The sequence below is a fragment of the Doryrhamphus excisus genome, chromosome 23, assembly GCF_030265055.1.
Source record: "Doryrhamphus excisus isolate RoL2022-K1 chromosome 23, RoL_Dexc_1.0, whole genome shotgun sequence".
NCBI classification, from domain to species: domain Eukaryota; kingdom Metazoa; phylum Chordata; class Actinopteri; order Syngnathiformes; family Syngnathidae; genus Doryrhamphus; species Doryrhamphus excisus.
The window spans coordinates 12,036,130-12,058,175 of NC_080488.1; the positions used below are offsets into that span (position 1 = coordinate 12,036,130).

Below are 22,046 nucleotides of genomic sequence, written 5' to 3' on the forward strand. Positions count from 1 at the left end.
TTGTTACGCTGATTGGACGCTAGATGGCAGCATTTTACCTTGATTGAATGGAAGTGGAGGCGAGACTGTTGCAAGTCAAAATGTGATTTTGGCGTCTCCTCTGCAGCTTCTCATTTGGCATTTGAACTCTTTTGTATATTTAATAATTGACATTTTATTAGCATTTTTAAATAAATATGCATGTTTGGCTCTGTAATGGATATCAAAGCACAAATAAGCTACAACGAAACTAGCTACGTTGAAAAGTGCTGTCGGTGCCACTCAGCATCTTTACCACAGCGTTAAATGTCCTCTGACGTCACATCCCTGCTACTCACACACCTAGGACATCTCTGTTGAGTAGACAGGAAGGAAGGCATGTGTATGCGCGTTCATGGTGCGCGCACCAGCTTGAGTCTTGTGAACTTGTCAGCATCCGAGTTACTTGGTCGAGCAGCATCACACTTGCGGAAGGATGCCGATGAAAGCCGCGTCCTAAATCACCGGATCCTCTCTGAATGCTTTTAGATTCATTTGGTTGTTTGTGTTTTTGCAGTTTTGTAGCCATGTTTAGTTTAGGGCTTCTTTTGTGCGCATGCCTGCACGTGTTCTCCAGGATTGACGGCCAGGCGCCGAATTGCCAGGAGGTTCGTGCCGTGTTCCACACTCTGCACCCGGGGTCCAAGTGGGTCCCAGAAACCGCCGTGTCAGGTAACACGCCTTCCTCTTATGCTTGCCACTTTTACGCACATCACGTCCGTGAATGCGTCACTGCTCGTCTGCAGCATGATAACTGTCTCATATTGTTGCTATTGAAAGCTTTTCACCTCCATAATACATTGATGCTGATGCGGGAGATCAGCATCCTGAGTGGGAGACATCCCACACACACGCACACTCAAAAAATATCCCAACCTGCTTGGGTCTAAAAACGCTGGAAATTCAATTGCATCCATCAGCAAGCACTAAATAATTCCATAAGTTGACTTTTTGATTTTGACAGCAAGTTTTACTCTTCAACATAAAGAATTTTGGCCACTACAAAACTACCAAACACATTAAAAAAAAAAAAAAAATGAAATGTTGCATTGATTCTCAGTAAGCAATTCTGACTTCATCACAGGCATCAACAAATGTTAATTAGTCTTTTTATGGAAAAAATATGACAAATCTATAAAAAGGTAGTGTAATTTAAACAGCAAAGAAGAAGACTTTTGATGCGTATTGAAGTACTTTCTTGGCATACCCTCGACGTATCATATTCATCTCCCATCTGCGTGTGCGTGCATGATGCTCCATGCATCCACTTTTAATCACACGTCCTCCACCTGGGCCAGCGAACGTCTCATCTGCCAGCCAAAGACGGGAACGATTCAACACGTTCACAGAAATATTTAGTCCATCTCAGGTGTTTCTGGAGCCTCTCCAGTTAGGAACTCAACCAGCAGATATTTTCCATGCCGCTTGTCCTCATTACCGTCCCGGGTGAGCTGGAGCCTATCCCAGTTGACTTCAGGTCAGATGCAGGGTCTCATAAATGTTTATTTTGTAATATGCTTTTATTTTTATACTCAACATGAGCGGCAGTGGATCAGGAAGTAAAGCAGGTCACGTAGAAGCCAGAAATCGGAAGGTTGGCGGTTTGATCCTTGCTGCCTCCACCTAGTCGGTGTTGCTGTGTCCTTCGGTGCCGCCCACACTGGTGTATGAATGTGAATGAACAATTTGGAGAGGCCGTAGGCACGAATTGGCAGCCATGTTTCCGTCAGACTACCCCAGGGCAGCTGTGGCTACAGATGTAGTTTACCACCACGGAAGTTTAACACAAGCAAATTCATTCATTTTCTACTGCTTATCCTCACTAGGTTCGCGGGGGGTGCTGGAGCCTATCCCAGCAGTTTTCAGGCAAGAGGCGGGGTACACCCTGCTGGACTGGTCGCCAGCCAATCACAGGGCACATATAGACAAACAACCATTCACACTCACATTCATACCTATGGACAATTTGGAGTCACTAACTAACCTAGCATGTTTTTGGAACTATGTACTACATTATAAATAAACAACATAATTCCAGCATTGCAAAAATGATATTACATATATGTCACGCCACTGTTGTGTGTGTGTGTGTGTGTAAGCCCTCCCTCTCGCTTCTGCTTATTGTCGACACACACGCCAATGCAAATTTTGACCAATCACTTGGTGCCTTCAAAGCTCATTTTCTTCAAAGAGCGAGCTGCCGCCACTTCAAAGATGTGTGAGAGAGCGAGAACAATGTATCTTTTACGTGTCTGCGTCTTCCAGCATCGTTCCATTAGTCATATGTATGGAACTGTTGCGCAACTCTGATTGTGCTATGTGAGTGTCTGTGACAAGAGAGCATAATGGACTGAATCTAAAGGTGTAACAATTTCTAATAATACTCCTAACGCTAACCTTTGACCCTAATCCAAACTCTACAGTATACTTTGGAGTAGTAGAATACAAATAAATATGTTTTACATTGCATAAACGCCTGAACACATCACTAAAGGTCCGTGGGACTTTGTATTTTATAAAATTGATTTAATCCCGCCTGTTATTAGGTTTCAGTGCAACTTTTTATTCGGACATGATTACTACAAAAGCCGCCTGTCTGACACCTTATACTGATAAGGATCTCTTTACTACCTCCACATTAGGGAACACTAGCGTAATGTCATATTGATCCTTTGTTGCTGTGTGAGATGACCTCAAATCCTCCTCTGTGATATCATCTTCATTCCTTATTCACATTTTCACACCAATACACGACCTTGCCTTTCTGTAGCTTCATATATATCCTCATAATATTCAAAAAAAAAGCTCAATTTCCCTGTGTCCAAATAGGATGTGTTTAGCAAATTAAAAATGCACATTAAAGTTTCATGTGGAACCATTTTTTAGTTTTCCTTAATTCCTTCAGATAAAAGATAACATCTTAAATAAGAATACAATATCAAACTACATGAAATATTCAACAGAAATATCTCATCCAGTGGTCTTAAAGTGTGAAATGTAGAAAATATAGTCATGCTTCATCCATAATATATCTCAGTTACCTTTGATGTGGTTTTACTGAAGTTGATGTCCGCCTCAAGTCCAGCAAGTAAATGCAAAACCTGATAAAAACAAGAGTTGTCATATTTTAAACAATTCTAATAATACAAAGAAAAACAAGAACGGCACATTCTCACAAATGCATCTTGTTGGAGGCTGAGCTGACACGTGTCACCTTTAAATCCTCACTACATTTTTGTTTTTTTGCATGAATGAGGCTGAACCCAAAATAACATCTTGGCAAATATGGCTTGCTGGAACTCGGAGGCAGCAGCTGGTCAAGAGCTTCATCTGATCCTTTGCAAATGTTTAAAAATTCCCTCAACGCGGGACAACAAGACTGAAGTTCATTTATTTAGTTCTTTATGTGCCGCATTTGGCACGTTGCCACCAATTGAGTATTTGGCTGCAAGTAAAGGAAACAGCTGATGATGTTCCACTCCGTTCCTGTAGGTGGTGCTAGTGTGCATTACTTTGTGGGTTTGACTCTTTCATTGTCTTACTAGCTTGTTTACTGCGTGTAGCCGCTGAAAACAGCGCAGTTAGTGTGATTTTATTTGCCATAACCAGTGACGGGGTAAGGGTCCTTGGGGGCCCAAGGCAAGAAATTCACGGGGCCTCCACCCCAATCCATGCACAGCGAAAAAAAAAATTGCACACAATTTCTGGAACGCCAGGCCCCTCCCAGCCCCCCCCCAGAGGGGGTTTGCTACATTGTTGTTTCATAATTGCATCATAAATGCCCATTGTTGTCGTTTCTCTGCAGTACATCTTTTAGCACTTGGGGCACCTGGTCTCTCAGGGGCCCCTAAAAGCCGGGGCCACAGGCAAATACCCCGCCTCTGGTCATAACAACGAGTGAGAATATTCATTTATTCATTTGCGGCAAAGAGACCGGCCCCTGGGGGACATAGTGGACTGTCAGGGCTTTCATTTCAATGCACACCTACCAACATGTACACATTTTTTGTACTCAGCATGCAGTTTGATTGCTGTTTTGTGGTTGAATACAGTAAAAAAAAAAAGCAAATTGTACTTAATGAAGCATTTTCAATGAAAGTTGCTCAATAATGTAACTAAATGGCAGAAGAAGCACCGTAGTACATACGGTGTTGGGCATTAGCAGAATTCATGTAGATTAAGTTAAGATAATTAAGTGAATAAAATAATAAAAAATGTTAGTATGGATTGACATAGCAATATTTTGCTAATGGCAAATGATGTCTATGCTGTTGACAAAAAGCATCCAAAAGGCAGATGAACCCGAAGGGATGACGGAGGTCTCTCGGTCTACTTCATCATCCACTTGTCTTCTGTTGACTCCAAATCCCCGATGGAAAGCCGTCTTTAATGACGTGAACTCGTGTTTGCTGCTTCACTGAACCACAGCTTAGGATCTTCAGCACATGCAGTTTTTAGATCATTACTTCATTAAACGGCTTAAAGCTCAGCAACAGTTAAAACAATTATTAGCCGCTGATATCATTATTATTATTCCTCAGGTTGATTTGGAATTGCTGCTATTTTTAGTTCATTTATGCAGAATTTCTTTTATTTTTATGGAGCCTCCAGAGTAAAGCAGCGAATCCCTCATGGCTTGACTTAACACTGGTAGTTGATCTATAATTTATGCTCATAATGAGTAGCTTTTAATATATTCTATATATATTAATACGGCGCCCGCTCCCCTTTGGTCTCATCATTAAACTTGCATGGTGGTAGCTGCCTAATTGGGAGACGCGGTTGGGGCTTGGGACTGTTGATTTCTGACGATTAAACACACAATAATGTTGTTTATGTTGGGGTGTAGGCTGCGCGGTGGAGAAGTGGTTAGCGAGCAGGCCTCACAGCTAGGAGACCCAAGTTCGATTCCACTTTAGGCCATCTCTCTGTGGACTTTGCATGGGTTTTCTCCGGGTACTCCGGTTTCCTCCCACATTCCAAAAACATGCTAGGTTAATTAGCCACTCCAAATTGTCCATAGGTATGAATGTGAGTGTGAATGGTTGTTTGTCAGGAAGAGTATAACCAAGCTAAGATATCAAAGAAGAGCTTGTTTGACGTCCGATGTCATCGTCTCCATCCATTCTATCATTAAAAAAACATTGTGAGGGTTTTCAGTTAAGTCGGCAAAAAGCAGAAGGTCGATCAATCGACTCTTGATGGGGGTGGAAGGGGTGGAAGGGGTGGGGGGGGGGGCACTGAAACACCTTGACAGCTGCTCTGCATGTTCAATTGTCTGAGCCACGCTTTGTGTATATTGATCGAAAGTATGTCATAATTGAAGTCCACCTCCTTAAGCTGAGCTGGCATACTGGCGGAGATTTACATGAAAATTGTTTTCTTCTTAAAAAAAACAAAAAAAAAAAACGTCAACGAGTCCATGTGCAATACCTGAAAGCGACACTGACCTCCAAGTAAATGATGCAACATAGCTGCGACAGTGACCTTTGAACAAATAACAGCAAAGAGACCTGCGCTTAAGGAAATCAGGAGCAGATGGAAGCAGATTCCCAAGTGTTGACAGGAATTCTCCATGCGTTCTTTTTGCATTACAATAAAACTGTCTAATGAAACGCATTTATCATCCGCCACATGACAAATGAGGATGAAACTGTCACATATTAAAGCTGAATTCCAGCATCCTACTGATTAATTCCGTGCCTGCAGTCTGAAATAACGTTGATCTTATCCATGGCGACTGTTGTCCGTATCGATTGAAGCTTGGAAGCATGTCAGCATGCACACGGAAGCTGCAGCGGGACACTTTTATTGCACTTTTAACTCATTAGACGACGCTCCTCCAACATGACGGCAGCTGATGTTTGTTCCCAGAGTTGCTTCCTCTCGCTTGTTCATCGGTTTGACTGACGCTGGGCTGCATCTCGCTAAATTGTTCTCCGTGTTCGTTGTTTACTGTCTGGTTTGGAACATCAATAGTTTGGAGGAGCAAAGCTAAACAAACATCCTGTTTTTAGAAGACTTTTGTGATTTCGAGGTAAGAATCAAGAAGGAAACCATTGATGAAGGCTGCATGGTGGACAAGTGTTTAGCACAACGGCCTCACAGCTAGGAGACCCGAGTTCAATTCCACAATCTGTGTGGAGTTTGCATGTTCTCCTCGTGTATGCGTGGGTTTTATTGCCGACTCCAAATTGTCCATAGGTATGAATGTGAGTGTGAATGGTTGTTTGTCTATATGTGCCCTGTGATTGGCTGGCCACCAGTCCAGGGTGTACCCCGCCTCTCCCCCGAATACAGCTGGGATAGGCTCAAGCTGTATAGTTAATTACTCAGATATCATTCGAGATGAGAATTTTTGTATTTTTTGTAGTTTTTTTGAACGATGGTCTTAAACTTTTGATCACCTTTTTAGTTTGTTTTCAATAAAGTTTTTTTTGTCTCTACTTAAAATGTACAAAAGGTAAATTCTAGCTATTTTTGAGATTTTGATCACGCACACAAACAAAAGTCTCCGAGAAACGGCCGATAATTTAAAGTCATGCTTATGATAGGCTGTACATTCGTAGCTAAACTTTGCCAAATCACTATCATCAGCTGACAGCAAACATAACTAATGTAACGTGTGTGCGATACGTGGCCATGGTTTATGTGCCGGGAGCAGGAAGACTGTGGGATAAAATGCTTGAGGCACGCTGGAACGTTAGCGCCCTCCAGGCAGCCGCGTAACCGTTGCAAATGGCCCCTTTTAATGCAGACTCGCACCGCCTTCCTCATCAAGATGGTTTTTTGGGAAAATTCATCATAAAATACTGAAGTGAGATCATAGCGGCACGCAGCATCACTATAATCGCTCATGTAGACTTTCTTCTCTGGTGTTAGTTTTCAACAGATATTCCGCTTTGGAGAAACATTCCCAGTATTCCATCGCTGTGCACCTTGGAAAAGATCTGTGTGAGTGCAATTAGTTGTCATCAATCGATGTGGAAACGACCTTCGGCACGACTTGCAAGAAGAGCAGTGGCTGTGTTGTGATGTCCTACATAAGAAGAGCATGCTGGGTTTGTTTGTCTTCAAACCCGAAATGCCCCTAAGCTCCTCGTGTTGTGCAACAAAAAAACAAAAAAATACTTTTTTGATCTGTGTGCAGCCTTGAGTGGTCCCAAAGTTTGTCTTGACCAAATTGATCTCAGTGGAAAACAACACAGCCCGAGACTGTGGCTCAAAATGACTCGTATTTTTAGAAGCTATTTATTTTTTTCCCACTTCAGCGCTGCTTCGTACAACCTTGTACTTCGGTATGTGACAAAAAATAAATAACTAAATTATATTACAAAAGCAGGAAGTGAACAAATGTAACAGTTACTGATGCACAGGATATGAATGAATGTAGTAGACATTAAAAAAAAATATCCAAAAAACAAATAACAAACAAGAACAGATTTAGTAGAGATACTCAATAGTTTTATGCCACCATTAAATTTATACATATATATAAGTACACACAATCTACACTGCAAAACCGCTACTCAAGCTCTGCAACCATTTTGTCCAGTGGGCATTGATCAATTATATCATCATTATTGTATTATTAAATTATTAAAAATTTATTTTAAAAAACAAACTTAAATTATATTAAGAAAGCAGGAAGTGAACAAATGTAACAGTTAGTGATTGTAAAAGTACCAGATGGAGGGGTAGGATTTAATAAGCTTTGCTTCTTCCTACTCCTTTTGGACATGTGGAACTGGGAACTGATTATGGGATGCACTCAATTGGAATCTGATGCATGTTCAAATGAAATAAAACCATTACCATTACCATTACCATCACCATTACCATTACCAAATAACACTGACTTTTAATTAAAGTAGGATCTGGACCAGCTTCCTGTGTTTGACGAGTGCCGCTAGCGGCTAGCTATTCTCACATCCTCACGTCTGCGTCTCCGCCAGGTGCTGATCTGCAGGTGTGCCAAACCAAAGGCCCCACCTGCTGTTCCAAAAAGATGGAGGAGCGCTATCAGGTCGCTGCTCGTAGCAACATGGAGTCCGGCCTGCAGGTCGTCAGCGCCCAACTCAAACGTCTCATCATCCAGAACGCGGCCATTTTCCAAGGTAGGCACAAGGAAACATGGCTTCTCTAAACTTGTTGTTGTAATCTTATTGTTGTACTGCTGGAGCCCTGAACAACAAATACTACGTGTCCTTGAAGTGACTTTAGATGTCATCCGGCTGGAGGTGACAGACATTTTGTCGCCTCCTGGGATTTATGTTGTTCAGTGTGAAATAACAGAATTTTTCACAGGAGTACACTTTGATAAAAGATGTTTAGGGTGGGGTGTGGGGGAGGGGAAGGGATCCTCTACCTAGGGGTTGAAAATGGCTGATGGGCAACACCTGTTGTTTTGCACTTCCTGTAGCTCGTTTTACTGGTTGCTTTGACTGCTAGCAAATGGCAGCTACTTCCTTTTTTTGTTTTGGTTTCTACAATTTAGTTATGACTGAAACTCCACGGCAAATCACACTCTTGCTTCTCAATGATTCTTTGTTTACCGTCATGAAATTGGACTCGCTGGGCCGACTTTGCTGCGAACGCGCGCCCTGACACGCCAATTAAAACGTGGACTTTAATGGCGACCGTGGGGTTTGCTTGACTTGCTTGTCTCCAGCTAACAACGTTAGAGACCGCTGCACTTTCCTAGAAGGGGTTCAATACTAATTGCTTTAGCAAAAGGGCAGCACAGAACTCCCGAAACATCCCCCGCACTGGAATCCTTTTAACATCCCGGTCTTATCCGTCTCTCTCCGCTTTATCTTCGTCTTTTCTCTCCGACTCTGTCATCCTCTCCCTCCATCTGTGTCTCTCCCAATCTGTTTGACTTCCTCCCTCGCTCTCCCTTCATGTGTTCGTGCTGCCGGGATTGGGAATTGAGTGCATGCCTTCTTCTTTGCACGTTTCTGGTTCTTTTCTTCACCACTTACTGCTAGCACAGATCAAAGGGTCCCCCCATCCTCTCCATCCTATCCATCATCTCCATCCTCTCCATCCTCTCCATCCTCTCCATCTCCCATCTCTGCATCCTCTCCATCCTCTCCATCCTCTCCATCTCCCATCTCTGCATCCTCTCCATCCTCTACATCCTCTCCATCTTCTCCATCCTCTCCATCCTCTCCATCTTCTCCATCTTCTCCATCCTCTCCATCCTCTCCATCCTCTCCATCCTCTCCATCCTCTCCATCCTCTCCATCCTCTCCATCTCCCATCTCTGCATCCTCTCCATCCTCTCCATCTTCTCCATCCTCTCCATCCTCTCCATCTTCTCCATCCTCTCCATCCTCTCCATCCTCTCCATCCTCTCCATCCTCTCCATCCTCTCCATCTCCCATCTCCCTGCATCCCTGCCTCCTTGCAGCCTCACCTGCTCCAACTTTCACTTTGCTCTTGGAGTCAAACTCTCCAAACAACAACGTCTCGCTACGTCTTTGTCTCTTAGCAGCGAGCTGACAGGCCGCTTAAACATCAGGCTCGTCTTCAAGATAAGATCAATAGCAGGAAATAGGTAAGACGCAAGGACTTTCTAATGGGGCGTGAATGCATTGTTTGCTATTTGACAATTTAATGAGCCCTGCTAGATATCTCAATGGCATAGCGAGGAGCTAATGTGCGATGGAATCGTTGCAGCAGCCTCTCTGATTGGTGATGGACTCAAATTTCATTTTGATTCACATTAGCGAGATCATAACATCAGCTTCCCCTGCGTTCCGTGATTGCCTCGCTGGTAATGGCCTGATGCTTTCAATTTAGCTCAAAATGAGAATCTGCGAAACCTGTGCCGGGTGCTCGTCTTTAATGCTTAGGATGAGAAGCCGGTCTTGCGCATGCTGAGAATTTCATTTCCCAAAATGAATCATGAATATGTAGGTAGAGTGTATCAGTACATAACTTGGTACACAAAGTCATTGCAGAGGTCGGCGTCAAGGGAAAAGTTATCCAACAATGTTTCAATGACAGATTCAATGAATTTCAGTGGATCCATATTTTTTATTTGTGGGGGAAAAAAACACCATTTGTGTATATCATCTCCATAATAAGACAGTTTTAATGGAAGAAAACCCATTCTCGGTATAGCTTGAGTTGCACAGACAGTCATCAGCGCAACTCCAACTAGCTTGAGGAGGTGTTCTTTATAGGCGGTGAATCAGCTTCATATTTACACCCTCACTCACACATCATAAACTAACATGATTATGCAGGTATGGAAGTACAAGCTTGCACATGAATATACTGTACATGCAAAACAATGCTATTGTATACAGAAAACATAACACAACATGTATTGCTGGTTGTAAATGAGCATACAAGAGTATTGTTTTCATGTATATTAGTGTGTAAGCGTTTACTTTGTTAGCCATACAGGCCGTTTGCAGTTACATTGTTAGATTGTTCCCCATTGTGTTATTTTTTGGTTTCTCCGTGAGGGAGTTTTTTCATTTTATAATGTAAAAATAAAAATATGTATTACTTTCTGCGTGCCAAGCCTATTATCAATTGTGCTGCACACTTGGATCAGTTGTCAAAAGGACTTGACGTCACAGCATCTTGACTTTGATGCCTGATTAAAGCTTGTGAAACAATCATTCCTCCCGTTGCTGCCTCGTCCTCCGTGCCATCGAACCTCCGTCCATTTGTGGAACAGCTTTGTCAAATAAAAGCTAATTCAAAATCTTCTGGATTGGCACCTGTAATTGTTGCCATTTCTCCTAAAAGCTGCCCTTTTTGTTCAAGGGGACCTATTGTGCTTTTTATACTTTTCTGACCTATAAATGTTGCTAAAATGTTGTATTAAACGATGCCAAAGTGTTAGATAACGAGCCCTGAAAGACGTTTTGGGTGGCTTTGAACACTTTTCATATATTGCCTGCACTTAGTAAAGGCGGACCTACATACCCGGAAGTCCTCGGGAGCGCTTGGGAGCGTAACCAATCACAGCAGAGTGGGCGTACCTAGAGGAACAAATTAAACAGAGCGTTTGGTAGAGGTGCAGAATCTAGAGGATCCGGAAAGCTTATAGTGTGTATAGCTGCTCTACAGGAATCCACAACCGAATGATTGGTCACCTTTGAAGTGTTTTGCACCCGACGGCTACAAACATTAACCGGAAAAGGAATGTACCAACTCCAAACGTTATCACTTCCTACTCTGGGATTTGGTGCATTCCTTTTCCAAGTGTTGGAATTGGAATTTGTTTTGCGTTTTTGTTCATGTGTTTTGCACTTCTCGGCCCAACAACCTGCATATGTTCATTCAAAAAATCCATCCAGATGAAAATCCATTATCAAAATAAAAAAGATATTCAGTAGCAATATTGTAATATCCCAAAATTCTTTTGGTTCTCTTTCAAGCTTTTTTTCCACTGGAGGCAGTATCTGTTATGTGGAGAATGACACCCACAGACCACAATGTCGGCTCACTTTCATCACAGTCCAACGCTCCTCTGCAGCCGCGGGAACCATCCTGACCCTCAGGGCAGACACACTCCAGTCCAAAGAGCAAAGCCAATTAATAAACATGAGACGACAGAATTGGCCCGGATTGTTATAATGTCATGCGCGGATATCCGAGAGTGTGAGCGTGATATCTGAAAAGTGGGGCAGCCAGGCCTGTGCTCCTGGAACCAGTTCTTCACAGACTGGATCAAACAGGTCGGGGGGGTATGGAGGATTTAGGGTATGATATTAGATGTGTGGAAAAATGGTGTTTTTTTTTTTTTTTGGCGCTTTGCATAGTTGTAAAAACAGCTGCTAAAATATTAGCATGTCGGATTTGCACCACAGCATGCACACAATCTGCTTGTCCTTCCGGTCTTCCAAAAGTGGATTTTTAATCATTTTGGATTTGTTTAAACAAGAAACAAAACAGTGTAATATTTAATATTTTTCGCAAAAAAATGTTGAAATGATCAAAGTTGTTATGATATTAATCACTGAGCTGCTGTTAATTAGTTTAGATTAATCACAACTCATTCATTCATTTTCTACAGCTTATCCCAACGAGGGTTTCGGGGGTGCTGGAGCCTATCCCAGCTGGCTTGGGGCGAGAGGCGGGGTACACCCTGGACTGGTGGCCAGCCAATCACAGGGCACATATAGACAAACAACCATTCACACTCACATTCATACCTATGGACAATTTGGAGTGGCCAATTAACCTAGCATGTTTTTGGAATGTGGGAGGAAACCGGAGTACCCGGAGAAAACCATGCAAAATCCAGTCCAGAGTGGACTCAAACTTGGGTCTCCTAGCTGTGAGGCCTGCTCGCTAACCACTCCTCCACCGTGCAACCTATACCCCAACATAAACAACATTATTATATAGTGTGTTGGCTAAAGAATATCCCACCGTTAGCATCCATAGTTGAGCAGCAGTGTGAATAAATAGTGTCCTTGAGTTTCTCATACTTTATTCCTAGCGGCTAGCATATTAGCATCTCATTATCCATCCCATATATTCCATCGACTTTGTTTCCTTTTTAATTACTGTAAGTGTAAAAGGAATTAGAATGGCAGGCCCCTCGTGGCCGGCTGGTGGTTGACCTTGGGAGGAGTTTGCCCTCATTTGTCTTGGATTCTGCTGAATGGACATTTGCCTCGGCAGCATCCCGCACGAAACCTAAGAGACGGTGAATGGCAGCCAATAATCCAAACCGGACCTCGGCGCCCTCTGCATCCATTCCCTAAATCTGCCTCGTTAGCCACCCGTTTGACCACACATACTGCAGGCCTCTGGCCCAGCATTCATCTCCAGTATCTCCAGTCTTCCATACTTCCACCATGCAGTCATTTGGTGGAATAGTTCCCCCTCAGTGATCCAATAAGAATGAAGACTGGTGAGGTGTACTGAATGCATGCCGTGAGAAGTTGTTTACTTGCTGCCCCGGGCCAATCTAATAACTTAATGATGTGGAGAGGCACTTTTCCTGTGTCCAATGGGCTCCTCGGAGCATCATTTAGCAGACACAGTGCGGTACGCCAACCATTACCGCATCTTCTTCCATCAACTTGCAATTTAGCTTTAACCTGATTGCCGTTGAGTGCATTTTATCATCACGCGTATCATGTATTCCTTTGCCTTTTCTTGTACTTTTTCTGGCAGACTGTCGTACAGGGTAATACTTAAGGTATTTATGTGGCGTGTTCGTGCCGACTATTTGAGCTCGTAGCTCAAAGGAGCCACCGAGGAGCTTTCTGTGCAGCGAATTACCGCTGAGAACATTTGAGGGTTCGTGAGTATGAGGAACAAAACATAGAATACACGCCTGTGAATCCACGCTAGCTGTCATTTCCTCTCATTACCCGCCGATGCGTCAGATCGGCACATTTGTCTGCCTCATGTCCTCAGATGCAGACGCAGAATAGATTTAGTCACTTGATCAGGGCGACACACTTTGCACATTTAACTGTGCAAAGTATGTGTTGTGCTATCATCGTTAATTCAAATTAAAAGGCAGTTTTTATGATGTAATTATTGTATATTTCCCCAAACTAGGGTACAACAATTGACAAGTAAAATTTAAGAAGGCAGATAAAATACTCTCGGTTGTCAAATGTACACTTGAACACAACATTTCCAAAGTTGATGATATTCGCACATTTTCAAGAAGACTGTTCCAGATTTTGGCAGCAAAAAACTGAAACGTAGGCTCAACATGTTTTAGTCCTGACTCAGGACCCCTGCAGGACCACTCCCTGAGGTTGGCAGTCCTGGCAGCGGCTTTTCTGGGGCCTAGTTTCGTGTTTCCTGCTGTGGTGTTTTATGTTCCCACATTGTGTTTTTTCCTGATAGTCTTTTTTTCAGCAGTGGTTTTGTTTTGGTATTTGTATTTTTACTCACTTGAAGACTGTTTTTGTATTAAAATATGTTATATCTTTTACGACCCATGCTGTTCTCTGCTTTGGGATCCAGACCCGGCCTCAGTCGATTGTTACCACTGCTGATGTTGTAGATTTAACGTGGCTGTTAAAGTTCAGATCTGAGTCCATTATTATCTTTAGATTTTATACCTCATGATTAGTCTCTAGGTGATTCAGTTTTAGATGTTTTGTTATGTATTACCTGGCCTAAATGCAGCATGTACAGACTAAACAACAGGGGTCCCAGGGTTGATCCCTGGGGAACACCACAGGCCATAGCCAATTGCTCTGAGACACAGTTACCAATTCCAAAAAAGTAGCTCCTGTCCCCAAAATAGGACTTGAACCAGTTTATATTATTATTCGTAATTGTATTGGCGGACAGGAAGTTATGATATGAGATATGACATTGTTTTTATTTATTGTGAATGCTCTCATTTTTCATTGTTTGGCTTCCCAAAAAGTCAGCACTATCCCTACAGGCTTTATGTAGGTTGCCAGTTTCTGCCGTCTCCACAGGAGGCCTCAGCTTCCCGTGGCAACAACACGGCTGGCAACGCGTTTTAAAGAAGCTCATAATTTCTACCTTTTTAATAACGCTGCCTCTTTTGATTTGACTACTCTCACACCCAAACATGACGGCTGTCTCTCTGGTGATAACATTTGCGCCAGTCAGCACCGCATGGGGTGAATCATGTGATCCTTCAAAAGTGGAAACTATGAAAGAAATCAGCCTCTTTTTACTTTCACTTTGGCCTGCTCGTCTTACGTCTGGTCTTGACAAAGGACGTCTTCTCCGCCGAGATAAGAGCATGTTTGCATTCATCCTCGGCTCATCTGTGGCGTGGAGGATTTTTTACAGCTTTGCTTGCTTTGAAAATGAAGGAAAATAAGACATCCCCAAAACTTGTTTTTATATATAAATACTATTGTGTGTCCCTGATGTTTTTTCCTTGCAAATAATGACAATGAAAAAAGTTTTCATGGAATTTAATCCTGGCTTTATGAATACGAATAGAAGAGCCTCACTTACAATAAAATTGACTGTAATTATTAAATCAGATTCCCCTCCAGAACAGAAACCTTCCCATTCTTTCTTCTTCGTGTGTCGCACATTTACTTAACACCCCAGCAGTGTCCAGATAGAGCCCTTGTGTGTTTGCTAACATGCTAACAAAGTAGCAAGGAACAGGAGTGATCTCATTACAAAGGTGTCGCAGCTGAATGCAAATCATGTCATGCACCGATTTCCCGTGGTGGCACAGAACTGGGGAAGTTCTCACCGGGCATGTGAAGCGCCATCACACGGGAAACTCCCACAGGACGCCAAAGAGTCATTCGCTCTCACAGAAAAAAGCGGTATCGTATCGTGTCGAGATACTTCTAGTTCAAAGAAAATGAAACTTGACCAGTGAAGCAGAAAGACATAAACTTAGTGGTACATTTGTACTGTACATTTTGCATATACTGTCATATTTATAAATTATGCCTATTTTTTTTTAGAATTTTTTTTCATTTCTGGCCAAAATTGTGTGAATCGATGCAGCGGAATGGTGGGTGTTCAGGAATTCACTGTATTGAAGTCTCCTGTTTAATGAATGCATTTGTGCTTTTCTAATCCCAGACCAGACCAGGCTGTGACAGATCTGCCTCATTAGATTCATTTATTCGCATAAAAAAAAGCAATATTTTTTTTGTCTTTGTGTCACCATGGCGGACTGTTCTCAAGGGTGGGGGTAGGGGTGGGGGGGGGGAATGCATGATCGGTGTTCGTCTGTACAAATCCTACGCCACCTACCAAGCTGCGTTCTTTATGTTGATGTGACCCAAAATTGTCACGAGTGGTTTTTCGGGACAAGTCTAGCACTTGGTGTTGGAGCCACGTTTTAATGATGCGCCCTGTTGCACGCCTCTCGAGCTGAATTTCATCATGGAGGAAAAACAAACAGTGTGCAGTGAGGATCAAAGTGTCATTTGAAATGCTGTCATCAAACTGAGCAGAAGGGACTGACAGCTCCTCCCATCTCCAGCTGAGAGAAGGAGGCTTTGTTTCTTGGGCTGCCTGATGACACGTTCATGAGCAGGATGGAGAACAGACAAGGGAGTGAGTGCCCCATATTGACACGTGTGCACCCGGCAGATCACTTGCTTTAAATCAACCCCCCCCTCCCTCCCCTGTATTTGGCCTTCAAATGCGTGCAGACATGCATCCAGATTTGTGGGCTTAATTGAAGCCAAATTTAAACGGCTATATCTGTATTTGTGATATACTTTTCCACGTATCTATAACGCTTATCATGTGTCTTCAGGGTCCATCACAAGGAACATTTAAAGTACAAGAATGTTAACATATTCAACACATTGAAACCTATTAGCTGGTGCTAATCCATCCATATTTGATTTTTTTCCATGGGAAATAATGCAAATATTCCAGGGTGGAGTGGTTAGCGTGCAGACCTCACAGCGAGAAGACCCGCGTTCAATCCCACCCTCCGCCATCTCTGTGGAGTTTGCCGTTTTTTATGCGTGGGTTTTCCTCCCACATTCCAAAAACATGCTAGGTTAATTAGCCACTCCAAATTGTCCATAGGTATGAATGATGTTTACCACCTTCTAAATACAGTTTTTAACATTATTAGAGCCCTCTACACATAAAATAACACCCCTATAATCAAATGTGCACTCATATTACACAATATAGAAGACATGATAAGAGAAAATGAGACGTATAAGACTGGCTGCACGGCGATCGAGTGGTTAGCACGCAGGCCTCACAGCTAGGAGACCGTGTTCAATTCCACCCTCGGCCATCTCTGTGTAAAGTTGGCATGTTCTCCCCGTGTTTTTCTCGGTTTGGACTCCGGTTTCCTCCCACATTCCAAAAACATGCTAGGTTAATTAGCCACTCCAAATTGTCCATAGGTATGAATGTGAGTGTGAATGGTTGTTTGTCTCTATGTGCCCTGTGATTGGCTGGCCACCAGTCCAGGGTGTACCCCGCCTGCGTCGTGAGCCTGATGGGTTCAGTACAATTTGGTTGTGAAGCCTTTTCAAGTGGCAGCCATCACAGCCTTTTCATTGAACTTCTTTGAGCTCCGAGTTCATCCTCACCAACACGGTGAGATGTTTCCCTCTAAATCCGCTTCCTTTGTACTCGCTTTTTGACAGTTGGTGGTTAGGGACGTCTTGTTGGTTATGCAAAGCATCTTTGGCTTTGACAAAGTGCACTCTGATGTCGCTTCAATTGCATGTCTGACGTGTTTGAGACTAATTGGGGCTTCAGTGAGTAGAATCCTATGAATCATTTACTTTGATTTCCATGCTTCCGTCTTCACCTTGTGACCTGATTGCTCGCCCTCTGCCTTCTTCTCCGACCGGCCGCCAACACAGACGGATGCATTTTTGATTTCTGCTCATGAAATATTTAAATCCTTATGCAACATGAGCTCAGTCAGCCAGACATAACACCCGCACCAGGGCAGCGGGGTGTGTGTGTGTGTGTGTGTGTGTGTTGCGGGGTGGAAGCCACAATGGTGTGCAGACCTCTACCAAGGCCATACAATCCATAAAGGGATCCTGGCCTACATCTGCAACTTTTCAGACTTACAGTCCATGTTTAAAATGTAGTTCTCTTGTATCGGTCGGCAGGGGCGTCACTAGGTTCTGAGGATGGGAGGGGGGGCTTAGCCCCCTGGAGATGAGATGCACAGGATATGAATTAATGTAGTAGACATTCAAAAAAATCCCAAAAAATAAAAATATAAAAAAAAACAAATAAGGAACAAGAACCGGGATATAACTTTCCCACTTTTGGACAGATTTAGTAGACATACTCAATTGTTTTAGGCCGCCATTTAATTTACACAAGCTCTGCAACCATTTTGTCCACTGGACAGTGATCAATTATATAATAATCATTATTATATTATTAAATTAATAAAAAATAATTCAATAAAAAAATTACATTTGTTCACTTCCTGCTTTCCTAATATAATGTAACAGTTATTGATTGTAAAAGTACCAGATGGAGGGGTAGGATTTAATAAGCTTTGCTTCTTCCTACTCCTTTTGGACATGTGGAACTGGGAACTGATTATGGGATGCACTCAATTGGAATCTGATGCATGTTCAAATGAAATAAAACCATTACCATTACCATTAATTAGCCTATTATTATTACTATCATCATTATTTTTCTAATTATTACTACTACTGTTAGTAGAAGTAGTAGGAGGCTAGTATTAGCCTGCTTATTGGCTAGCTTATTATCCTGCTTTTGCCCTATTATGTGAAATTTGTCAGATTTTTTTTGTTAAAAAGAAAAAAAAATCAATAAAAAATATCAAATTATTTACCCCCCCCCTAAAATAGGCCTAATGACGCCACTGGCGGTTGGTGTGATTTAAAGTTCTGCTTCATTTTTACCCCACTCCTAAATTGAGCTGATTTGCGGTCCAGACCAGACTAAATGAGAACCAAAAGCAGGACTTCAACCATGAATGAAATAGTCCAGTCCAGGCAGGTCAACCACTGAAAGACTGAAGTTCCTGTGGTCTTCAGCACCTCTGCAGCATTCAAGCAGCATTGAGCCTCCAGCATGTTGTTTGTCGACTTGTTAGCAATGCTAGCAAATATTGAGCGATGAGGAAAGACACCAGCAGCGTCGGGAGTGGATGTCAAGGTCAAGCAAAGACAAAACGGGTTAGAGACCAGGAAATAGAATGGCTGCACGCTTCCCTGGTTGCCTGGCGTGACTGATGTGAGGAGAAATGTTTGGGTTGTGAGGAGTCTACGCACGGTCCCAGAGGAGCACCTCTGGGATGGCTTCCCTCCCCCACCCCGACATCTCCAGGCAACTTGGATGGACCAGAGACTAAGTGGTGTGAAGCAGGGAGCTCGCCGACAAGCTCCATTACCCCCCCTCAGCTGATTCCCGGTCGGCCTGTCAGTGGAGAGGTGACGGGCTCGGAGTTTGGGAGTGGTGGGTCGATGGAAAGCGTGTAGTCGCGCCCGCATCAGCGAGATGTGCTTTTTAGAACCTTCATTATGCTTGGAAAAGTTATTCCGCTAAAGGTGCCCCATTCTTTGGCATTCGGCTTCACTCCTCGGTGGAGAGAGACGAGCCGATGGACAGAAGCTCTGGAAAACGGGATGAATGTGTCATGGCGAACTCGGACCTTATTAGTATTGATCCTCTCCGACTGAGCGCCCATTCATTTATAATTCATCCCCGGCCTGATGGCCAAGATGGAGGGTGGAGTGGGTGGAGATGAACTGCGTTTTAGTATGTTTTCATTAGGAGTCTGGAATGTTTTGTTGTGGATGATAATGGGCCACCAGAGGGTTGTCTTTTAGCCTTGAGGGAGGGGCTCTCTTTGGCAGCGTTGGGCCAATCTACTTCATCACTGGCGGTTGTTCTCTCTCAAAATAAACTCATATTCTTGTCTTTTTTCAGCTCTACGTCTGATAATTGAGCCGCTAAAAATGTGTGTGTATTTTATTTTTGTATTTTTTTATTAACCTAACAGGGCCGTATAAATCGTGCAGAACACATTGCTGCATAAAACATGTATTTTACAGTAAATTATATTGTGCATTTATGTATTTTATTTTCTGGGGTCGCAAATGGCACGTGGAATGTCCCGCCTCTGATGTGTCAGCCGCGCCGCTGGGGTCCACTTTGGGGAATTTAAACAGCAGGAGGGGATCGTGACCTAGTAATATTTGAGGAGTTCTCGTCACTGCAGCGGGTTTACAACAGAACATGCTCGGGGGCTCCCCTGAAGAGTGTGACGCAGAGGAGCTGACAGTGTCACCCTGTCACTCAAACCACTTGCCCTCCAACCCGCTTCCTGCGAGTCGCTTACCTTACCTTTTCCCAGAGCCGGATCTCCCGCCGCCATTCATCACAGACCACTTCCACTGTTTTACCGCCCGTCAACCTCTGCAGGGACTCTCATTAGTTGTTGTCTTAGACAAATGCAGTGTGTGTTGTGAACACGTCTTTGAAAGCAGTGGACTTATGACCATTGGGACCATAATTCACACGTCCTGGTTCTAAATGTGTGTACGGCTGCTCCAAGTCAGTCAGAGTTCACAAGTTCAAGGAGTCTTAATAATTGAGAGCCCTCGCTTGTGTTTCCACATCACTCGTCGTGTTTGTGGAGTCATGTCACAGATCTTCAGCAGAGCAAAGGGCCGCCATTAAGAATGAACAGAAAAACACGCCCGTCCAAAATGCCTTTTTATACAATAAGGGTTCTTTGTCTCTTAATTATCCCCTTAAAGGTCTTTCCGAATGAGTTCCGGTTCAATTATGCTTAATAATGAAGAATTAATGCAAGTTATCGCTGTCAATTTCATAAGGCAGATCCTTTAAGATGTTCAAGGATACAATCTTTACCCCGCCCAGCACAAGTTGAACTACAGCAGCATAATAGCTGATATTTCCACTTGTGTGCCGCACGGACGGGCGTTAGGTCCAACCTGGATGTCCTTCCTCTCCCGCTCAAGCTTGACCAAGTCACTGATGAACACGGCACGCACCTCGTGGCGGCATTAGCACAGACGTGACGTGCATTCACGACCATCGTATCGTGACATTATTTTTCTTTGACCAATGGATATGAGACCCTGCATGACAGAAAATAACGGAGGACCACGGCTTTACACCAACACTAAATAAAGTTTACTATTATGTCAACTTATTGGCATTTTTACATTTCAGGTTCTATGGTCTTCATCACAGTTTTGCTCTTTTCCATCACTGGTAGCTTTCTCCCGAAAAATACTCACAGTATTTACAGACATGTTGCATCATGTGTATTTTTGCAATTAGAATTTGTACTGTAATTGAATTAAGCCAGCCAATCACAGGGCACATATAGACAAACAACCATTCACACTCACATTCATACCTATGGACAATTTGGAGTGGCTAATTAACCTAGCATGTTTTTGGAATGTGGGAGGAAACCAGAGTACCCGGAGAAAACCCACGCATGCACGGGGAGAATATGAAAACTTGGGTCTCCTAGCTGTGAGACCTGCGCGCTAACCACTCGTCCACCGTGCAGCTTATGAATGTTTTTATGAATGATAATACAAACGGAAGTTGGTGTTTGTAGTCCAAGACCGCATGATGACATTGACCAGGGATGGTTTCCAGGCTGGTCACGTGACCTGCCTACAAATCATACGTCGTTTCCTGTCCCTTATTCGGATTCACCTGTTCTGCACTTTGCAAATTGTGTTTGCTAGCCCAGACTGGGGAATCTTGCTTTTAGAAGTTTCTTTTCAGCTTGCAAGGCAGAGGATTCTTTCCATCCATAAAACAGAAGAATGATGTAGTCATGACTCATTTAAAGATGGCGGCACTCTTTGCTATTCAAATGAATGAAATCCGATGCTTCAAATGAAGCTTGTCTTTCCTCCCTCTTTCTGCAGTTTCACTCAGAACTTTAAGAAGTACAAATACATACATCAAATACATTAGAGTTAGATGGTGTACGTAAATGCATTTTTCAAAAGGATAAAGAATCATTTCAGAGGTACAGCCCTTAAAAAAGACGACACGCTCAGCGAGAACACAACTAACCCTGTTAAAACCCCAGGAGAGGTGTTTGGTTTCACCACAACATTTCAGAACAAACTGGGGACAAGACCCAGGGGGTGAGGTTGGGACTGGATCTACTTACAACACTCAAGTAGGAGAGCAGAGGCCTTCATGAGGTTAAGAGGGTCACAATTAGTGTCTGTGATGGGAAAACGTGGAGTCGAAGTGAGATAAACGGCATCTAATCTCTATTCTCTCAACTCATCCTGCATGAAAACCTGATCCAGATTGCTCTTAACTTCAGACTGGGGATTTTTGAGCAGGACAACAACCCGAAGCACACGGCCAAGATATCAAAGAAGTGGCTTTGAGACAACTCTGTGAATGTCCTTGAGTAGACTATACAGACTTATATACAGTATATATATATATATATATATATATACAGTATATAACAGTCTGACTCAAGGAGTGCCTTTCAAGGAACACTTTACAAACAGCACTAAATTCATCACACAGCAACTTAACACTCAAAAGGTCCCCCCCATGACGTCTGAGCT

At 43.1% G+C, this 22,046-nt stretch overlaps 1 protein-coding gene across 2 annotated transcripts in view; it reads left to right on the forward strand.

Annotated features, from left to right (window-relative positions):
• Window positions 1-346: 346 nt before the first annotated feature.
• gpc3 (glypican 3) overlaps window positions 347-22,046 on the forward strand; it is an 89,522-nt gene continuing 67,822 nt past the window's right edge. For both annotated transcript variants that reach the window (XR_009120899.1, XM_058063678.1), the window contains exons 1-2: window positions 347-690; window positions 7,974-8,135. Coding sequence is in view for 1 of the 2 variants with exons in the window: in XM_058063678.1 (XP_057919661.1) it covers window positions 498-690; window positions 7,974-8,135 (355 nt within the window). In the remaining variant the exon portion in view is untranslated. The remainder of the gene's footprint in view (window positions 691-7,973; window positions 8,136-22,046) is intronic.